General features: G+C 41.6%; 1 protein-coding gene across 1 annotated transcript in view; it reads left to right on the top strand.

Annotated features, from left to right (window-relative positions):
- Window positions 1–279: 279 nt before the first annotated feature.
- vsnl1a (visinin-like 1a) overlaps window positions 280–21,879 on the top strand; it is a 37,432-nt gene continuing 15,832 nt past the window's right edge. Inside the window, exons 1-2 of the mRNA XM_072362473.1 lie at window positions 280–723; window positions 7,776–7,942. Coding sequence (XP_072218574.1) covers window positions 7,781–7,942 — 162 coding nt within the window. The 5' untranslated portion in view covers window positions 280–723; window positions 7,776–7,780. The remainder of the gene's footprint in view (window positions 724–7,775; window positions 7,943–21,879) is intronic.

Genomic DNA, 21,879 nt, shown 5'->3' with positions numbered 1-21,879 from the left:
GTAAAGTTAGTGATAGTAACCTGTCCACTCATTCTGTTCGGAGTCAACCTTACATCTACTTTACTTACCTTCTAAACGAACTGTTTTAGTTTGTTTGCCATTAACCCTGACTCTCCCTGGATTAGCTAGCTAATAAGTGACACTAGTGATTTTTTTTCGCCCCTGCCTCTCAATAAATGGCGCGAAAGTGTTCCGGTCGGTGCAGCTCGGTGAAACGTAACTAGTGGTTTAGGAAGGCCATTATAAGAGAGAACCACTTAGTCTATTTGGTTTGTGGCACCGGGGTGGCAGCGCAAAATTAACGTTGCTCATGAAAACGTGGAGTACAACAGTTCGTGTTTGTACTTTCTGCCTTTCTTCTCTGGTTTGCTGACACGCAGCGAACAACCACACGTGCGAGGAGCGAGCGAGACAGATGCGCACCGCGCGCCCTCCCAGTATCTGCCGCCGCCTCCTCCTCCTCTCAGAACATCAGCAGCACTCTGTGTTCGGCAGCATCATCCTACGGACCTGCGCCGCTTACTTTCTGACTTTTCTCCGGCAAACAGCAGACATAAAGACGCACTAGAAACGAAACAAAAACGCAGGGCAAACCCAAATCCTCTCGTGGCTCAACAGAGAGAGCGCCTCAGACATTTGTTTCTCCGTCCTCGCAGGGTTTGTGTGACCACTCCAGACACCAGACCACCGGACTTCTCTCGTAGACTTCGCACGCTCGCTAAGGTAAGAGGGGTGCTTTTGTGTTTTATATTGATTGAGGCGTAAGAGAAAAAAACCCATGTATTCTCTTGAACGTTATCCTCTCAGTGTTGTATGTATACCAGCATGATGCAACCTGGTGCGTCATCCTTTTAATTTCCTGAGTGATTCATTGATTTATTGGCGCATTAAGTCCATGTTAATGAGACGCAAATAGCAAATAACGACACATCCAGTTTGTCAGCACAGCTGTTTGATTCAATCCTTGTGACATTTGTTTATTTTTTTTCTTTGCCGTTTGGCACACACACGCGCACACAACAGATAAACATGGTTGTGTCATGCTTGGATTTACTCTTGCATCCTTCGCGGGCGCGCGCACACACCAGACAGCATCAGAAGTAAAGAGGAAACAAGCATAAGTGACGGTTTGTCTTTATAATCTTCCCTATCAGCGCAGCTGTGTGAATTTTCTCGGTCATAATTGACACTTGCGTGGGGCGGCTTGGCGTGACAGGGCACGATGTGGTGTGATGTATCCTCGTGTAGCTCGTCAGTCACTGGTGCTGATGTTGCGATGGTGTGCGCGCGTGTGTGTTTGGGAGAGGGAGAGTTGGGGGGGGGGGGGGGGGGGGGGTGTGTTGTGTCTCTCTAACCCATCCTTAGGGGGAAGCTACTTTTTTGCAAATCAGCGCAGACACATCCAAACCACCAGCCCCCTCCATCACTGTTGCACCCCCACCTCTCCTATTCACACACACTCACACACACATTTCTCCACAATAAGGGCAGCAGGATTAGGCTGAAATCTAACAGATTTCCCTGATTTAAAACCTCAGACTGCTTTGTTTCGTCTGATGTTGCCTTGCTTCACCAGGAATCTGCCTTCCTCTCAAGGTCAGCCCCTGTTGGCAAATGCTGGTAAAGGGATGGTGTTATGTAACAGCCTATTGCATGGCTCAGAGGGGGCTCTGCTGGCTGTTATGCCACTGAAAAAAAAATCACGCTTTTGACCATTTATCTTTGTGCCAGTCCACACCTGCCAGCTGATGGGCCTGACTTTTTTTTCTTCTCTTTTTCTAGCCTCTCTTTTCCTCTGACAAGGCTCCAGTGGAGCATGGGACGGGGCTATGACTCAGGTTTAGAGTCAGCGTGGTGCTCTGCTCCGCACTGCACTGCAAAGTGACCCAGCGTGTCTTGTCCCATACCTGGCCCCACTAATTTCTCTCGCTAAAACAAAGCACTGACATCTGCTGATGATGAACCAGCGCTATGTTTCTTCTTTCAGGCTTTTTGGGAGCTTTTTTAAGAGCGAACACGCAGGCTTGGGGTGGGTTCACAGTGCATTTGTCTAAAATCCGAGCACTTTTTCTCTCATTGACGGAGAGACCGCATCAGAAAAAGCTTGAGAATGTAAAATACATTTTGGCGATATCACATTTGCACGCTTAAATCTCGGTTCTACAGTGTAACATAAAAATAGGATTTTTATTCCACAAGGTTGACGGGAACCCGTAACAAGAAAGGTGAGGGAGTGACAGGGCTCATAGGCAGCTCTGACAAATGACTGTTAGGGGACGAGCTTATTGGAAATGACAGGTACCGTATAGGAGTCGAGCATTATCAGATATTTAAGGTAAATGGGCTGCTTTAATTCCAGACACAAAGCAAAGGTCTCAGAAAACGTGCTTGCAAATATGTGTTGGATGTGTTGAAGTTGCTTCACCCATCAAAGGTGGGCCTGCAGTTGCAGGCTTTATACAAAACTAACCATGTAGGCAGTATGAGATGAAAAAGGGTGACGTATTTGTGCACCACAGATTATACACTCAAGATAAATACTTTCCCCAGACAGTTGAATTAATGTGTTTTCGTTACCTACAGCCAAGTTACAAGTTCAGCATGGCAGGAGAACATGTAAGGCTGCACGCTGACAGCACAGGTGCAGAATCAGCTCTGCTGCGCGCTGAATGAATGACAACAGCCAGAGCGATGAGGAGCAGTTGTTCTGATGCAGCGTGAGCTTTCGTTAGCACACTGCGAACGTGACCATCGGCCATTCAGCGTCATTTTAGGGATTGGGATTTGGAATCTTGTGCTGTAATTCTAGGCTTGCTTTGTGCTCGGAGAGCCTTAACGACGCGCTGCTGTCCCGGGATGCAAAGTGCCCTCATATGAACAAACTCAGTTATGGAAACCTGCGTGTCCAACATGCAGTCTGAAAGGCTGCGGTAATTCTACACGGGAACACAAGCTCGTGCAGCCATACTGCACATACAGGGCCTTGCAGAAGTCTCAAGCCATGCTTCACTGCTTTATATATTCACCTGTAAACAGGTGCAGGGGTACCTGAAACGTGTTGTTATTGAAATGCAAAAACAGAAGAATAGATCTTGTACAATTTCAACAAGCTTGAAAGTCTGTATTTCATATGATCACCTTTTAGTTCCCTTTAGTTTTCAGGAATAGTTCTCCAGGCTTCTGGAAGCACATTCCACATCTCTTCTTTGGACGCCGGCTGCCTTTTTGTTCTGTTCTCTGTCAAGATGATCCCACACTGCTTGAATAATGTTGACGTATCTGGCTCTGGGGGAGGATTCATCCCTCCATAAGACCTGTTGCCACTGATTTCCAGGATTTCAGATACTGTTTATCAGCTGTCAACATTTTTTTTAAGGTCTGTCAGTTTGTCTTGTGCTCTCCACTTATCCAGTTTTCAGCTAATAGCTCTTTGGGAATCACCTTGTTGGTGCAAAAACGCTATTTTATACCTGTCAAAACATGTTATTCTTGGCCTTCTTTAGATAGATCGATCCTACTGAGGAGCTGGAAACAAATGATGTGGCTTTGTAACAGGCGGCCAGTAACAAAGTCCAAAGAAAAACTTGGGGAACTCAAGGACACTTAAAAAAGAGCCCAAGACAGTCTGGCTCCTTGGAAGCAAAATATAAGAAATGAGAACAATCAAATGAAATTGCTTTCTATTGAACAAGCACTGACACTCTTGCCTGCACACGCACACATGATGGACATGATGGCGAGGCTGTAACGTGTCTCCTGTTCGCATCTCTCCCATGACACGTGTGTCTCCTACTGCAGCAGCTGATTTCAGCCTCGGCCCGTCTTGTTACAGAGAAGGTTTGGCAACTTAATGTCAGAGCGCATTGCGTCATCACTTCCCTCGCAGCACTGAGACATTTGTTGTATGTTACGGATCGGCAAACACAGAGGAAGGCTAGTTTTCAGTTCATGTCAGTCTGCTATAGCCTGTAACTATATGCCTGTCGTGGTTGGTATAAGACGCCTTCAGGGCCCAGGGGAAATTTCGTTAGCCTTTTATTCATTTATTCTGATATTTTTGTGATCTGTAAGTTGAAGACTGACAGTTCAAGACCCGACATTTCAAAACCAGAGATCTGAGGGATGTGGTTGCATAAATGGTGTGTACATGGCTCTCTGAAGAAAAGGAGTGAAAAGAAAAAATATTTCAGGTAAGGATATTTTTCACCCGGTGAGTGAGAATGTGTCAGCGTTTTGCTCCCTGATGTACAAAATACTTGTTTTGAAAGCTAGATAAGTCGTATTAGCCACGTGCTTGTTTTCTGAAGGCAACAAAAATGAGTTATAAATGACTATTCATTACGGATAAATTCCCCAAGCACCAGTTTAGTTAATTTTCACACAGAAATGGCAGTTGATGGATCTCAGGGTCAATTATGAATGAGGAAATTGTACTCCTTCCTCTGCTTTTCATAAGCAAGTGCACTTAAGATACCCAAGGGGGGTCACGTTAACACAGAGCCTGTTTTCCTGAGCTGCTAAAAAGCTCCTATTTGGGAGATGCATTCTTTTTTTAATCTAATCCAATCTCTGTGTGTTCACATTTGGCACAATTTGTGCTATTATTGCCAAATAGAATAATGTGTCCTCGCAAACAGGCCGCGGTGGAGATGGCCCGTGTCTTGCTCAGGGAAACTTCCACAAGTTAAGGGATTTCTAATGCACTTTAATGCACCTACTGACCATCAGTTCATGAAATGGCTCTCATGATAGCCACAATGTTTGAATACGTTTGTTAGTTTTCAGTAGCGGAGCAAAATAGATTGGGTTTGTGTCAAGATAATCAAACATCCTTTGAAACTAATGAGTAATCCTTCAGCCAGGATTTTACACTGGCTCAAAATGCTCCTTATTTCTCGTTTGTTAATCAAAGATTTCCCAACTGTGGCATTTATCAGTGAGCATTCACCTTGTGGGTTCGCTTCACTGAGCTCAGCTGAGAGCGAAGTCATCTTTCTGACATATGCATCGCTTTTGTTGGACTGCTGTGATTGTGCTCTTGATCCCTCTCTGCTTTGATTTTCCTTCCCCCAGATGGGATTGTTTTTTTTTGTTTGTTTGTTTGTTTATAATATCGTGTCTTACTAATTTAATTGGATTTTGTTTCTCATTACCTTGAATAACCAGCTTTTTCCACACCCTACCTGCAGCAAATGAATTTGTAATCAGTTCATTTTCTTTTTCTTTTTTTTTGTCCTCGCTCATTTTGATCACAGACCCAGTTAGTCATTGTCTAACTCAAGTTTCAGTTTAGTACATAATTAATTCCGAGTTCCTCTGTGAACTCGGGTCATGGTGAGCCTGGGTACAACAACTTTGAAATTGGATTTCAGGGCAAGGCAAATTTATCTTTCCTCGGCAAATGGCTGCCAGAATGTGGTCCAGAGAATGTTGAAGCTGCTCTACAAGGTCTTCAGAAAAAGAGAAATTCCTTTATTCAATTTTAATTATAAATAACTTTTCTGATCTGATGTGACACTCTCTTCAGTATTCTGAATCATGCAACTGAGCTGCTGCACACACGCACAAACACACACACAAGCTTGTGCAGCTATCCTGACTGCACTGACTACCATTGATTTAGGGGCACTCAGGTATTCGTCTATATCACGCTCCCACGCCAGATGGATTTTGGCTCTTCGGCTAATGCAGACAGGCTTGTTTGACATCCTACAAAGAACAAACAGTGCGCTAGGCTTTGAAGATGACCACAAAGAGGACAAAGCGGCAAAAGCAGAGAACAAAGAAGTGTGGGTTAGAAGCGTAGCCCACGCCTCAGATTGTTCCACGTATTTCTGAGCCTGCCCCCCAGTGGCAGCAACATGCTATAACATGTTGATGTGCGTTTGCGAAGGACCACGCAGAGTGGTTGCAGAGCCTAATGACGTTCTAACTCATTAAGGCTGAGCTTTGGTCCCCATAGGGACCGCACAAGGCCGGTGATTATTCCAGAGAAGGCCCCAGTGAGGCAATAAAAACAATCCAAACACACATTTCGAGCCAACAAAACGAAAAAGAAAAAAAACTCATCTTCCATTCAAATTTAAGGCCTGTTTAAATATACGGATCCTGTTTGAAACAGCTAGACGCCTCAAGCAGTTCTGAGGTTTGGGAGGACCCTTGATGATTTATTGATGAAAAGTTTGAAACCATTTTCATGGCTTTAAATACACTACTCAAGATTGTAGTTCTTTATCATACTCGTGGCTATTTTGTACCGATGATTTATATTCTTTTTACCACAATATAAAGCGGAAACTTCTAGAGGCCCCCTTGAGATAACTTGTCGCAGAATAACTGTTGACTTTAGTTCTCTGGCAGAATTATGTTTCAGCCTAAGATATACTGTAGCTGCAAGGAGGGACAGTGTTGGAAACCTGCCTGGATGCTGTCAAGCAGGTTTATGACAAAATGACATTCAGGGTGTAATAGTTAGCTGAAAAGCATTTCCGAGCTATGCGACGACAAAGGAAAAGTCAATAGATGGTCAATAAGCAGTCTTGGATACCTTAAAAGTGCGAAGTGTGATTGATATCTCACAGTAGCGGATTTGCTGTTTGGCAGCCAACTTGGGATTTGGACGTTGTAGCGTCTTAAAAAGGTTATGTGATACAATTTAGATTAAAAATAAACTGCAAAAGTGATGCACTGCTGATTTTAAGTGAATTTCAAGTTGATTTTTCCCCAAAATATTGACATCAATGGACACCAACGGTGCAAAAGTGCCTAATTTGAATGCTTTTTCTTCATCAAATGAACACATGATGAGGCACTTTTACAGTGCATTACTGCAACACCTGCTCACCACCAGGCCTGCAGAGAGCGGCTGGCACCACACCACGCACTTACTGTTGGTCTCTTCACGTTGAAGAGGTCTAATAGAACATCTCAGCAGAGAAATGTTTTCAAACTCTAACCATGTTTTTCCAGTTTATGATAATTGGAGGTTGTTTGATAAACTAATGAAGGCCATACAGCTGAAGCATAAGCACCCTGAAGATAGGAACAGAGGCAGCTGTGTGGAGGAACCAGCAGTGAGGAAATTGAACAATAAACCAAGACACACTTGAGTTTTTCTGAAAAAATCTCTTTAAGATTGAATTAGTTCCCTCTCCAAAAGAGTTTAATTCTCAGCGTTACACATTGACTATGTGGAAAGTAAGTAGTTAAAGGCTAGAATAGGTTATGGAAAATTGTTTAATTGGAGAAAATAGAATGGTGATATAAAATTGCTTTGCACATTTTCTCATAACAGATGAGTATTTATTTGTCATTTTACCCGATTGAAAACCTACGCATATTGCACACCGAAAAGGCATTTCTAGCTCAATAAAAAAAGATATATATAACCTGATATTTTCTTAATAAATTAAATGCAAAAAAAAAAAAAAGAGATGTTGATTCTCAGTCATCCAGCCGTTTATAGGCTTATAAATGAGATGGGAATAAATGAAAAGGTTTAAAATTAAAGAAATGAAACGAAAAGAAGGATAAGCCGTAACTCAAATAAACAACTCAAAAACAAACTGAAGCTTATTACAACATGTAACCCGGTGCCATTGCTTCATATTAGAGTTAATTTCTTTAAAATGCATGAATCCGTGGTTTCACTCCCGATGAATGACCCCCCCCTAAAGACAATGTGCAACAGACACTTCTTTGTGTTCTGCCTCACTTGAAATATCCTAAACAGCAACAGTTTTTGTGGGCTTGACATGTGCCGTCCCTTTTCTCAGGAAAAATGGGGAAACAGAACAGCAAGCTGACCCCTGAAGTGATGGAGGATCTGGTGAAGAACACGGAGTTTAACGAGCATGAGCTGAAGCAGTGGTACAAGGGATTCCTGAAGGACTGCCCCACCGGCCGGCTCAACCTGGAGGAGTTCCAGCAGCTCTATGTGAAGGTGGGACTTTCTTTCACCTGATGGGTCACACTCATGTTGTATGCTACAATGCAGCACTAATGCACATTTTTTGATGCGTTTACCACATAAGGTGCAGAATATAACAGGCCCCAGAGTTCTGCCACTAGCTTGGCAAAACAGTGGGCTCTGATAGATTAAGAATGTTAAAAAAAAAATAGATCAGCAGGGAAAGAACAAAGCAGATAGAGTTCAATAGGTCAATGTAATAGTTGCTGGACAGTAAATAGAACATGCTTCAGAAAAGATCTGCTGTGGCAGTTGTTAACGTGTTCTGACAGTTGCCGATTTGCATGAGAAGCCTACATTTTCGATCATGTATATATAACACACAACATAACAAATGGGTATACTTAAAAACAGTGATTCTTATGAGTTCCAGCGGAAGAGATTCCTTTAAAATCGTTTAGACCTGAGTTAGATAAGTTTTTACAAAGCAGCATGATTAGCACTATCCCATGTCAAGTAAATCAATGCTTTTATTTCTACAGTCCACATTATTAGTTTTATTTTTAATTTAAGTTGGAAGATAAATCTATTTGGTGAGGAGATTCCATCATTTACAGCCACGAGAGTATTATTTATTAAGTTAAAGCCCCATGTACAGCGACGTGTCAGTTTTAGTCAGTTTAGTTAATTTCATTGGATTAGGAGTAGGGATGTGCATTTCAAGTAGTAATATGATTTAAATTCACTGGGAAGTATTTGATAGTTTTTTATTGTGATCATCACGGTAATATGCCATCTACCTTCTCTGGACCTGCAGCAGAGGGGAAGAGCATGTTTTATGCACAAAGTATTTAAGGTTTATTCAAAAGATTGCTACATTTTTCTGTAGGTGCTTTTCTTGATTTAAAAAAAAAAAGAAAAAAACTGATGTCGGTGAACCACAACCCATCAAACCCACCTCCCATCCATCATAGTGGACTGAAATGGTATTGATAGCGTGTGACTTCAGAGGAGAGGGGCCGAAATAAAGACAAGGATGGAAGAGCTGGGTGCAGCTCTACAGTATAGAGAATTTCACTTTAATTTAATTTTGAATAGTTAAAACCTTAAGAAATAAATATCTGAATGGGAGGCCAAACAAATTGTTTTGGGAAGCTTTGCTCAAAAAGTATTGAAGTTATCATGAAGGAGCTTGGCAATGTACTGTTAGCTTACACATGTATATGTATTTCCTGTAAACACAGAAGTTAGGAGCCTCAATCGCTTCCCAGAAACCCCAGCCTGCTCTGATTAGTCAGCTCCAGTGGCCTGATCGGGCTTCTCCAACCATTCTGCATCAGCTATTCTCATATTCAGAATCCAAATATGATCCACATGCCCCCAAGTGCAGGTTGTGTCATCAACATTTTTCCATTTTCCATGAAATGCCACGCTAATGCCAAAATAGCACAAGGCCAGATGCTGATATTTCAGTGATGTATAGTGTCAACAAAACATTTAAACATCAAATTTGACTTCATTGGGACCTTTAGAATATCTTGCTCATACCTTTATACAAACTTTTTTGGTTATTTGTGTAGTTTCAAGAGTATGGGTGGTTTTATTTGGCAGAAAGTTGCCTATAAAGTCAAATTTAGCTTATTTTCAAAACTAAATAAAACATAAATATAGAACATATAAAAAGCACTCTTACAAGGAAAACATTCAGGTGTGCTGATAATGCAGTGTAACAACAGCTGCTGGAGTCATAAGAAGAGGCATCAGGATCTTCTATTGGCTAATTGTTAATTTCAAAAAGACTAACACAACGCAGTTAGTTTTAAAAGCGTTGGCCACATGAATACACTTCATCTCATGAATCATCTCAAGAACAACTGAAACGCATTCACCTTTTGCGAGCTTTTAGCAGGCACACTGCCACGCTCCCATTCGCCTCCCCTGTATCTGGGCAGAAAACCAGCAGAGAGGCTGACATCAGAGGCACTCAGATGATTATCTTCTCATGTTAATATGTATCCTAACGCATCTCATTGCCTCTGATGGAGAAGTGGGAATTTATTCCACGATTTATTCATTTAGCCGTCTGAAAGAGGGATGAGCACATTCACAGAAACAGGGATGATCTAAGAGTGAAACTAATACTGCGTTAACAATTGTCCAAATATAGGCATGAACTGGGGTTGCGTTTACTACCATTACTCATGGTGCTCTTTGCTGCTAAATATGAAAAATCAACAGAATGTTCTTGACTCAAAGTGATGTCGCATCTCTGACCTGGTGAACGTTTGCAATTTGAAAGAACATTTGCACATCTGATGGACCCTTGTGAGAACCTGTGTGCTTGAAGGTGATCCTGACTTGACTTTGATCTTCCTATTATCAGATAAAGACGGTGAAACTGGGGTAAAGCAGCATCAAATTTAAGGGAGACACCATTGACATTTGAAAAGTTCTTACCAAAAACCAAAAGACATACTTTACACTAACTGTTAGTATAAGGAATAAAGCGTAGTTTTGCCCTATCGTGCTGTTACATCAGGCTTAACTCAGCATCTTGTGTTGTATGTTTAATTCCCGGAAAGGCCTTGTAGAATACGCAGTAATCTTTTATCCATGGTGGCAGGAAATGCTTTATGACCAGAGGGAGGGTGTCCTTACATAAGACGCGTCTGGACATTTAGGTCACGGGTGCACTTCCTCTAAATTCCATCGGAGCATCATGCATCAGATGAGACCAGTTAAGAAGAAAAGGAACCCGTCGGAAATAAGTGGAGGTATTTTGGCAAAAGAGGAAAAGGAAATGTCAAGAAAAGACATTTGTCAGCACCAGAAATTTTTCCTATGAACCAACGGTTCCATTAAAAAGCGCCAAAATCTTTTAAGAATTGAGTTGCGTGTATAAAAAGAGTTGGAAGCTATTGGCAAAAAATGTGCTTCCTAAAATCTTATTACGCGAGGAGCTGTGGCGGGAGAATCACAAGAAGGGGCAACGCGTCTCACATCTTGTAGGGGTGGGGGGGACCTTCCTTTCATTGATGCATTCTGTTGTGTTTCTAGGCAACAGTGTATCAGTGGTAGAGCTTTATTTAAATCCAGAGGGCTGACAAATGGAAAAATGGTCTCCTGCGACCTCACATTAGCGGGACAGATTGTTCCTGTGAAGAGTGATTGCGTGTGTGTTTCTGATAGCGTGTGTTCATGTGGTGGGTGGTGGGGGGGGTCATATGTTTGGTAGGAGGGTGATTGAGACAGAATAGCCTGTTTGCGTCGGCAGGAAGCGAGAAACAGAAAGGGGCAGAGGTGAGAAAAGTGAGGTCGACAAAGAAAGTGTGGACTTGACTTATTAGTCACTAGAGTTATTAGAGTCATGCAGCAAAGTGATAGCAAATGCATATTTGAGTGCGTGTGTGAGACATTCACAACATAGGCAGTGTACTGAGATCTTCATATTTCGCACCTCTGACACTTGTCCAGAAGCTCCCCCTGCCATGCTGCTAAATGCAGTGTTATTTCCACACCCCTGCTCTCCTTCAGTGAACGTTACCGTTTAGTTTGGACACAGAAATGCTTTTTCTTTTCTCTTTCCCCCCAGGCTTTTCTTTTTTCCCTGTGTAACAAAGCTCCTTTGCTCACAGTCTTCATGAATTTCTTAAACAGTCATGCGAAAAAGAGAAAAAAAGCTCCTTCAATTCTTCGGGATTTTTTCATCTGGACATAATAACACCTCATACCAACTGTGAAGCACGGTAGTGGAAGGATGATGATTTGGGCTTGTTTTTCAGCTACAGGAACTGAGCATCTTGCAGTGATTTAGTTGACCGTGAGCTTCTCTGTATACTGAAGTGTTCTAGAGTCAAAAGCTCAAGTCTTGTCTGGAATTGGTTCATGCCATTGGACACACCATCATTTTGAACACACCATCAAATCTACAACAGAATGGCAGAAGAAAGACGCCTACAAACCTCAATGCACTGAAGCGGTGTTGTAAATATGAGAGGACCAATATTCTTCCACAGTAATGTAAAGACTAACAATATATCAGACAACAATGGCTTCAAATGATTGCAGCAAAAGCTGTTTTTTCACACACAGCTTCTGTATTTTGGCTAGTTTTTGTTAAGTGAATAATGTTGTTGCTTTTCTGAGGCATTATTTATTTATGTTGCAACCTGTTAGGGACCGGATGATTTATTTTATTTTTTTTCTGATGTGTGAAACTGTGGAATTGACAGAGGGTGCACTTTCTTTCTCACACGACTAGAATCTTGCTCCTGCCTTGTGCCTAATGATTGTTCTTGCTACAATCAATGGGAAGGGCATGCTCAAATGCACATTTTGTGGTTAAGAAATCAGTGCCTGATTTTGAACTGGAACATGAATAGTTGCATGCGTCTTGAGTCCTGAGATGATTTGCCAAAGCTGGTAAGTTTAGATTATTCTTTCCTCCCGAAACATCTGTTCACTGATGAGATGAATAGGTCAGGGGAGGCTTGAGTTGAAACCGTATTCATCAAGGCTTCTCGGGTCAGTTTGTGGACCAAAAATCTATTAGAAATCTGTCAAGACTCTTTTGCAAACCTTTAAGTCGGACTCCTTTAAGAGAGCTCCCTGATTGGGGCAAATCCATTGAACTAAACTGACTGACTATTTAAATTTGTTTGTGATATATAGCATAAGAATTCTTTTGCTGGCTCACAGGTTGTTAGAGGCTGACTTAAAAAATTGCGAATACAATCACTCAGCTTAGTTTGGTCTGATGATGCCTCGTTTGTCTATTTTTATTTTTAAGAACAGTGTCAGCGCTCATAAATCCCGACCAAACTGTCCGTGAACATTAAAGGCACTTGTCGCAGCTTTTGTTTCCCAGTGGATTGTCGCATTTATCGTGTGGCTGATGCCAGACAGTGATTTTAGAAATGGAAGAGGGCCCTCTGTGCCAATTCACACTCCAGCGCTTGCACACTTGCACGGTGTGAGAAATTTGTCACCCCCGACACTGTGAGCCATGTGTAACAGCACAACGACACTCCCTGAAATGCTAAGGCGATTGATTTTTATGACTAGATTTATTTTTTCTCGCACACACACGTTTGACGATGATCTGTACACATGCACAACATCTATTCTTTTGCTTTAGAACAAGGAAATAGGAATTTACAGGAGACCTCTGTTGGGGGTCTGTTTATATGCTGTCGGTGTTGGTTGACAGCAACATGAAATGAGTACCGCTGGTGTCCTGCCAGTTGATCTATTGTGATGAGGTAGCATTTTAGTGTCAGCACTTTATAGCTTCTGTCACAAACAGCAGCTGTCTGTCCCAGCCTCTTCCACTCTCTTACTCTGTGTGGGAAAAAAACACCTGCATGGAGATAGAAGAACAAGAAACAATTTGATATTTCATCCGTATCTCCAGTATGTAGTTGCTGTCAAGGTTTTGTGGTCTTTAAAAGCTGGGGGTTGTACTTGCAATATCATTGGACTCCAGATTGGGGAATACATTTTTACACACTGCGTGGAAGGATACAGTAGAAGTCCTTGCTGTAGATGGAAAGCATTGTTGTGAGACCAGCCCGCACTCAAACACAGGCGCTGACCTGAATATAGATGTTTGGATGGATTCCGCTCTGCTGCGTCTCGCTTGCACAGCCTCGAGGCTTTTGTTGTCGACGGGTGTGGTGCGAGAGCATGTGCCCACATCCCCGCGTGTCCACCTCTGACTGGGAGACCCCCCGTGGCCTCCCCAAACCGACAGATCACAGGGCAGAGTGATGGGAAGGTAAATGGAGCGGCAGAGGGACACTGACATCATCTGGCCAACAGCCCGCTTCTGTGAGGAAACATATGGCGCCTAATCACAGGAGACGAAAGACAGACAGAAAAGATAGAGATGCAGCATCAGACTGACACGGAACATTACCTGCGGACGCCTGCTGTTCCTAGGAGGACTTCTTTGGAAACTTTGTGTCATTTAGACAGACGTAACATATGTTGTAGCCGGCCGTCAGGCGACACTTTGTTCTTGCACAAACAGAAAATTAAAATGTATTGTTATATACTGACAGCTAGACAGATTAGAGATAAGTGATACCCATATGGTAATAAGGTTTAATATCTTAAAACATGACAGTTTTGGGCTTAAATTCAACATACATGAGCTGTAATTTTTGGAAATAAAGCGCAAACTAAAGGTTGAAAAGTTGTTTGCACGAATATAGCCGTGTGCCTCAGCTGTACAGCTGTTCCCTTCTGCATGCACATCCCATTACTGATATGAAATAAGTATCTTAACATATACATACAATAGTAACTTCTTTTTGGGAACCTCTAAGTGGCCTTATTATGACATGTTTTAATATCTTGAATTGGACTGTCTCTTTGAAGTGTCTTGGGGGGACGTTTGTTGTGATTTGGCGCTATACAAATGGAACTGAATTGAACTGAAATTGGATTCTCACAAAAATAAGCCAGTTGTATCTACAAAGGTCCTCCACTGGCACTGCAGAGTCGGCCGTGTTGCATTGTCTTGTTCCTACGGTGGCTCCGTATGGACGAACCAAACACTATCTCCACATAACTGTAAATATCGTGTTTTTGCTTTTTTAAGCAGTCGCTTTAGATTCTACCGCAGACTTGAAAGGGAAGATTGAGGTGAAGGGGTATTCCGGCTGGTTCTGATCTGCAACTTTACTATATGTCTCTGAATTTCACACACTGCTCCTTTTAAACCGGCTGATCAAGAAATTAGAAAATACTAGGCACTTTGATGCAGCTGAAAGCTGTATTTGGGGTTCTTCAGCGTATTTTTGAAGCTTGGGATTGGTGTCATTAGTGTTTATGCTTGACCTAACTTTACACTTCACTGTATATTTGACTGTCTACCGTCATTAGTCGAGTTTGTGTTCACTAACGAAGCAAATCTAAAGTGATCTTTCATAGAACCACAAAGTAAGCAAATAAACTGGGCTCATGGTGCCAAAAGAGGGTGGCAGTATAGGCGCCCAGTCGCTTTTGTAGCATTTTCTTTTTTTCGCAGCATCACGCTCACACCTGCTGGTGCTCTGCTGCTATTTAAATGGACTTTCGTTACCATAAGCTTCTCAGAAGTCATGTTTAAGAGCAGCGCTGCACAGAGGCTCCAGAGCATGAATTATTATTGTTAAATGAATGGGTATTTTTGGTATAAAAGTCCTTGCAGGGGTTCAGTTGAAGGTTCAGTGCAGCAGGACTTATTTATTCGTTAAAACAGGAAAAAACCTCTTCCTGTTACTGGATCCTAATGGCTCATGGCTCAATAAAACAAAGTTTTAATACAGTGTACATTATCTGATACAGATCCAGTAAAGTTCAATATATGTATCGAGCAGAACAATACACAAACCAAGGAGCATTCCAAAGCCTTGTCGCTCTTCCTCTTTCTCACATTCTTTCTTTCCACTCCACATATTTCCCCTTTTTCCATCTCTCTTTGCCCATTCCCTCCCTCACCTCCTCTCCTCCCTATCCAAGAAGTCTTGTGGCTGCCATGCTCTAAAAATAGCTTTTGTCATTTCAGAAGCTCTGATGCCAGTCTTGATCGTTGCCATAACACAGCCTCTCTCTCTCTCTCTCTCTCTCTCACACACACACACACACACACACACACACACACACACACACACACACACAGAAACACAGCTGAAAGCTGCCTTTGATGGATCCTGAAAGGCAAAAAAAAGGCAACGCTTTGTATTGTAAAAAAAAAAAAAAAAGAAAAAGAAAATCTATTTGTGAGGTGAACAAATATAGAAACAGCTCTGACTCTGCACCTGTTTAAAGATTTTTTTTTTTTTAGAATGAGCTCATACAATCGGGGAAAATGATGTTGATAAACTGCGGTCAGAATGATTCACTCATTACGATGGAGCAGAGTGACGAGTCTGCAATATTTACAAAGCACACAGGGAGGAGCATCTGACACTCAATCAGCAGACTGTAATTTCCACAAAGACAAACAGTAGTTTTTCTGTCTCGAATTTCATAACAGAAAATTGGTGTTAATTGTGGAAAGTGTCTGTGTCAGTGTTTGCAGATGAGATACACCCAAAATAGGCAATAATGGAAGATAAAGACACGTATATACGATCAGAGAGGCAGACAGAGAAGATATTTACATGGACAGATGGCTGGATTTATGAAAATGAATTGCTTTTGACTTCTCTGCTGCTCCTTGGCCTCTGTACAATGCCCTCCCTCTGGACTGTGAGGAAGTAATTGAATTATTCAGCAAATTTCAGTGAGTTTCACCTCTGCTGTGGAGGCGTGAGAGCAGGGAAGAGGGAGTTAGGGAATGCCAGTAGATGTACAAAAGTGAGATAATGGGGTCTTTTCAGCGGGGAAATCATAGTCTGACTGAGCTGCTGTGTATTACCATTAGCACATCCCCTGTTATAGCTGAACAGTGGACAAGGCTCACAGTGCAGGTTTTAAAACCCATGGTGCAGAGGAGTGGCAGCGAGAGTGACTGCCGACTGGTTAACAAGAGTTCAAGCCACCGTGGCAGAGAGCGTCCCCCTATGAGAGAGGCACTGGATCCCTGTCAGTCTGACCTCTCACCGTCATGCTGATGGAGACAAATTACAGCTGCAGTTTCCCGTTTTTCATGGGTTGATGGAATACTTGAAATAGAATCGTTGCTCAGTAAAATGAAATATCAGTACTGTTAACGCGATAACACACGGTTCTTAATGTGGCCCTTTCTTTTGCTTTTTTGAAGCATGTTGATGAATCAGGACAGCTCACCAGGCAAAAAGTTACGGTTTGATATATTCTGTGAGACTGCTGTTCCAATGGACACATGGACCCTGCCCAGGGAACAGGGACTGATTAGAATTATATTGGATGGAATTATCCAAACTGGATGAATAAAGTATGTTTCTATTCTATTCTATTCTATTCTATTCTATTCTATTCTATTCTATTCTATTCTATTCTATTCTATTAACTGATTTTTCTTATTGATACTACTCTTCATAATTTGGTGCAGGATATGACACTTTAGACCAATTCCCGTAGCAGACTCATTTGTGTTCCTCCTTCCTTTTTAGCCATTGAATTTTGGCTAAAAAACTTTCAGCTAAAATGGCATGAATAAAATCGCTTGGGTAAATGGCTATCTGTGAATATGTTAATATAACCTTGTCCATATCTGCGCCCACCAGCAGCTGACACTGTCTGTCTCCCCTCGGCTCTGCTGTGCAGCAGCGAAGACTAATACTGGGGAAATGACACGTTTGAACCAGAGATCGGTTCTCAAGATGAGATTATTATTATTATTATTATTCAAGGTTGCGTGCAACTGCACGTTTCAAAGTGGTCACATTTTCACTTTCTGTAGCTTTCAACCATATCAGAAATGGAGCGGTGCATTTTTCTCTAGCTCGGCAGCCCCTGGCACTCTCGGTCACCCAAACACCTGTGTTCCAAGAGACTAACCTCTTGGGTACAATAATTGTGAGTGAAAGTGGGGCAGAGAAATTTTCCAGTGTTCTGCATTGAACATATGGGCTTTCTGATCTTTCTTAGATTGTCGATGGCACTCTGCGGGGCCAAAGCAGAAATCCCCAGTTATGGCATCAATGCCATCTCATTATTTGTCTTGTAACACAGAGAAAACATTTGATGGACTCGTTAACAAGGTTAAAAACTCAATTGAGTTTGAGTTGTTTTAGATGGCAATACTTTGTTCGTCTTAGGCCCGCTTTGGAGAAGCTTTTAGCTTAGCTCCTCTGTTAGAATTCCTCCCTGTTTCTGCAAACTAAGAGCACTTAGCACTGTCTACTGCAGGTAAGGCTCTGACTGCTCATAAGCACTTCACTCAACCCCATTTGGAAAACTGAAATAGCCTTTTGATACCAATACTAACTGAATCCTAAGTTAATGAGTGCAAGTTTATATTTCTAAAGACGGTGGCATAACAAAGCTGAGACAGACATTTTTGTAAAACCCGATTCCAAAAAAGTTGGCTGACGGCAGATAAAACCGGGATGATTTGCAAATCTCATGAACCAGGATTATTTTCACAATACAACAAAGAAAACATTGAATGTGAAAAGTGAGACATTTCTCTATGTCATGAAAAATATTAGCTCATCTTGAATATGATGGGATTCTAGCTGCTGAATAGTCCACCATCTTCCTCTTGTTTTACAAGATTATTTTATATTATTATTATATTTTGTGTTTTATGCTTTTAACTGGTGAAAGATCTGAACTGCAGACAGGTTCAGTCCGGTACCCAGACTCCTCTGCTATGGACCTACGCTGTTGTATTAGATGTAGGATAGAGCTTAGCAATGTCTTGTTGACATATGTAAATTGAAAAAAAAGTATATGACAAAGATTTTGTCTGGATGTGAGCGTCCGTTGCTCTAAACTTTCTATATACATTTCAGCACTGATGATCTCTTTCTAGACGTGCAAGCTGCCAGTTCCATATGCACTAATGCATCCACTTACCATGCAGGCTTTAGAACTGAGCTCTGCTGTCTGGCCAGATAGACGGCTCCCTCTCCTCTTTCGTTGTTGTTTGACCACAGAATAGTTTTCTGCTTTGCCTCAATCCATTTTTAAAACTTTGGACCTGTGAGGATAGCAGCATTTCCGGATCATGTTCACATATGGCTTCGTCTTTACCTGATAGAGCTTTAATCTGCATTTGGGGATGCTACAGCAAACTGTGTTGACAGATTTCTTAAGCCCGTGTAGGGATTTCCATGACAGAATTGGGCCTTTTTTTTAATGCAGCGACCCAGCTGTCCAATTAGAATAACTAAACATGACTGGTGAACTGAGTAAAAGCATTCTTAAAGCTGAGGGATAAGAGAACAGGGCCCTTGTGGAAAATAAACCATCAGAGCCAAAGGCTTTGCTCTGCCATGAAATGACACACACAAAATTACAGCTCATATGACGCTTCAGATTGTGGTATAATTGTATCCGTAAGAGCTGAACAGTTGAGGAGCACAATAGTTAAAGTTTTCAAATCCATTCGTCCTTCTATTGAGTGTTCCTCAATCAGCAACATCTGAATTTTATTCCCCATGAGTACATGGTGGAAGATAAACAATAGATTTTTCAGAATATAGTTATAGAGGAGGCTCCTTTTTCTGGCTACATTTAATTTTGGAGGCTAATCTGAACATACCGAAATAGCTGTGACTGCTGTGATAACTGAGATAAGATTAAGACCCATAGAAGCATACAGCTAGAGCTTTCCGATCATAAAATATAAACTACACATGCCCTCATTTTAGTATGGAGGAGTGCAAGCTAGAGTAATATGATACAATTTTAAGATTCATAGAGACAGGACTTAATTTGTTTCATGTAAAGGTAAAAATGTCCTTTCTAAGACTGGGCAGATGTACATTGCAGCATGATTATAATAAGAAATACACCAGTGAGCACAGATAATCATCCTTTTACCTGCACACACCTGTCACCATCATCACAGCACACTGAGAATGTGAACAGCTTTTTCAGGGATTTCAAGGGTAGCTCTTCCACCACTGTCTACAAATTCAATCAAACATCACTGTACATATAGTCAAAGATGCTAAATTTAAAGGCATGGTCAGCAGAATGTTTCTAGAGAATAACCTATTGGCTCATAGCAAACGAATCCCTCTTAGTCCTGTCTAATAACCCAGTAGAAATGTGTGGCGGTGTGTTTTTCTGTGGAGAATCAGCCCTCCTTTGGCGTTTTTCTTATTTCTTTTTATTTTACTGTCGGATGTTTTTCAGCTGCAGGTTTTTTTTGGCAGCGGGTGTGAAGACACCAACCAACCAACAATGAAAATGTTGACTTTAGTGTAGTGCAGGGGTGAGGGCTATAAAATCACACCGCAGTCTGTTTATGTCATCACACGCTCATTCACACTTTGTTGGGACAACTTTGAGTTTCACAAAAACTCTGTGGTGGCAGTAGCTTCCCCTGAGGTCGTGTGGAAGTGTAGACGTGTTTATTTGTGCCTGGGAAGGAAACCGGTGTGAAAGAATGGTCCATTACAATTTATTCCTTTGTTGTTTTTTCAGACTTTAATCTGCCTCTGGTTTCTTCAAACAACGTCGTTGTTATGTTGCAGTTAATACGATATTAAATATATGAAGCAAACTAAACAATAAACACAGCATCTTTTTATTTTTAATTGATTTAAAAGTTGTAAACAATAGATTACAGAGGTCAGGTTTGAAATACTGCTTTTACAAAGGATGAATGCTCAGTTTGCCTTTAAACTGGTCACTCATGACTCATGATCACCTAATCACCGTGTTCAGCCTCCATCTGGGCAGGTGTGGACTGGCAACAAAATTCAGCCTAGGAATTTTTTTGTTTTAGCCAGTCCCATTTTTATCTAGCTCGCACACCACATTGTAAAACATTTTTAAACTTACGTTATAAGCAAGGCACTGTGCGGCCTAGTAGAGCCGTGTTTCCTACTGGAGCAATAACTCTACAACTCACGCAAACTCAATAAATTCTGTCCATATTAACTGTTTCCTTTGACTTAGAAGTGGCGTGTGGATGTCAGGGTTAACCGTTTACTTAAAGCAAACAGAGGGAACACAGTGACAGAGAGCTGAGGGGTACCTGCAGGCAGTATCACCTTCAAAGCTGTTGTGTTGCTTGCCCTCGTAGTGACCAGCATTGTTCTCCACTGGAGTCCAGCTCCATCCAGGCTCTTCAACCTCTTCACTATGAACATTAACTATATGTCAACGACCTTTGAACTTGACAGTCTCAACTACCAGTGGAGCTAAAGTTAACCTCTTTTCCTGCTCACATCTCAAATGAGCAAGGAGGGATAGACTTTTCCCTGTAATTTTTCCCGACAATTCAGTTTGGGGGAATCGAGTCTACCAGGCCATTTGTCCAATTGTCAGATTGCCATCCTGAGCCTGCATCTGGGTAACAAAGCACAAGAACAATCCTGATGCTGCTGCCCGCTCCTCTTGGCCACCGACTGAACCGAGCAGAAGCAGAAAGATGAGTGCAAGTGGCAGGAGAGCAAGATTTGGCACTCATGGGGAAGTACTGCTGACTGCCTGTAGAAAAAGTCACAAGATTTATAGCCAAGTGCTTTTTTTTATTGTAACTGAAGGGTCTAAAACATTGCAAAATGTTGCAGTTTATGCGAGGTGAGTTGAATCTTGACATTTACTACCATGAGTAAGACAGATGACATACAATCTGATTCAGTCAGAGTAACAAACTGGGACAATAATCTATAATACAGCGAGGTTTTAATCAAGTGTAAACTGAGACAATCCACCAGCCCCACTGGGCACAATCTGGTAAGGATTTGCACATTTGCTCATCTATTAGCATGTGTGGTAAGTGTAGCGCTGTATTGAAATTGCTAACAGCATGCACACCAACTGTGAAGGTGTTGGTGCTTCTGGTCATCTGTGAGGGTGATACACAACAAATTGCAAAAGGTTAAAGAATGCAGAAATAAACTAGATGTATTTATTATTTGTCTTTATATTATGAATTTCCAACAGAGAAGCGACAGAGACCCGAGCACTTTATTATCCCTCTGACAAACTTGCGCAACCAGAGAACGCAGGCTGCCTGCACCTGTAAGAATCAGGAGGAAAGAAAATGGCATCTATAGTCACATGAAAAAGAAAGTGCACCCTTTTATGGTTTTAGAAATCAGTACATAATGATAATAATAATGCAAAAAAAGAATTATCTGGCCCTTACCAGGTCTTAGAGTTAAGTGAATACAACATCAGATGAAAAATAGCCATAACATTATTTATTTAACAACAACAACAAGAAAAAATTAATGAAGAATCAATGTGACACAAAATAACTACACCGCATGATTCATTAACTTTTCGAACCACCTTTAGCAGCAATAATTTGAAGTAATCATTTTTTGAACAACATTATCAATGTCCCACATCGTTGCAGAACTTTTGAC

Source organism: Leuresthes tenuis, unplaced genomic scaffold (assembly GCF_036924035.1).
Source record: "Leuresthes tenuis unplaced genomic scaffold, fLeuTen1.0.hap1 SCAF_13, whole genome shotgun sequence".
Classification (NCBI taxonomy): domain Eukaryota; kingdom Metazoa; phylum Chordata; class Actinopteri; order Atheriniformes; family Atherinopsidae; genus Leuresthes; species Leuresthes tenuis.
Note: the sequence above shows the minus strand (reverse complement) of the source record. Positions and strands in the feature narration are given on the sequence as shown.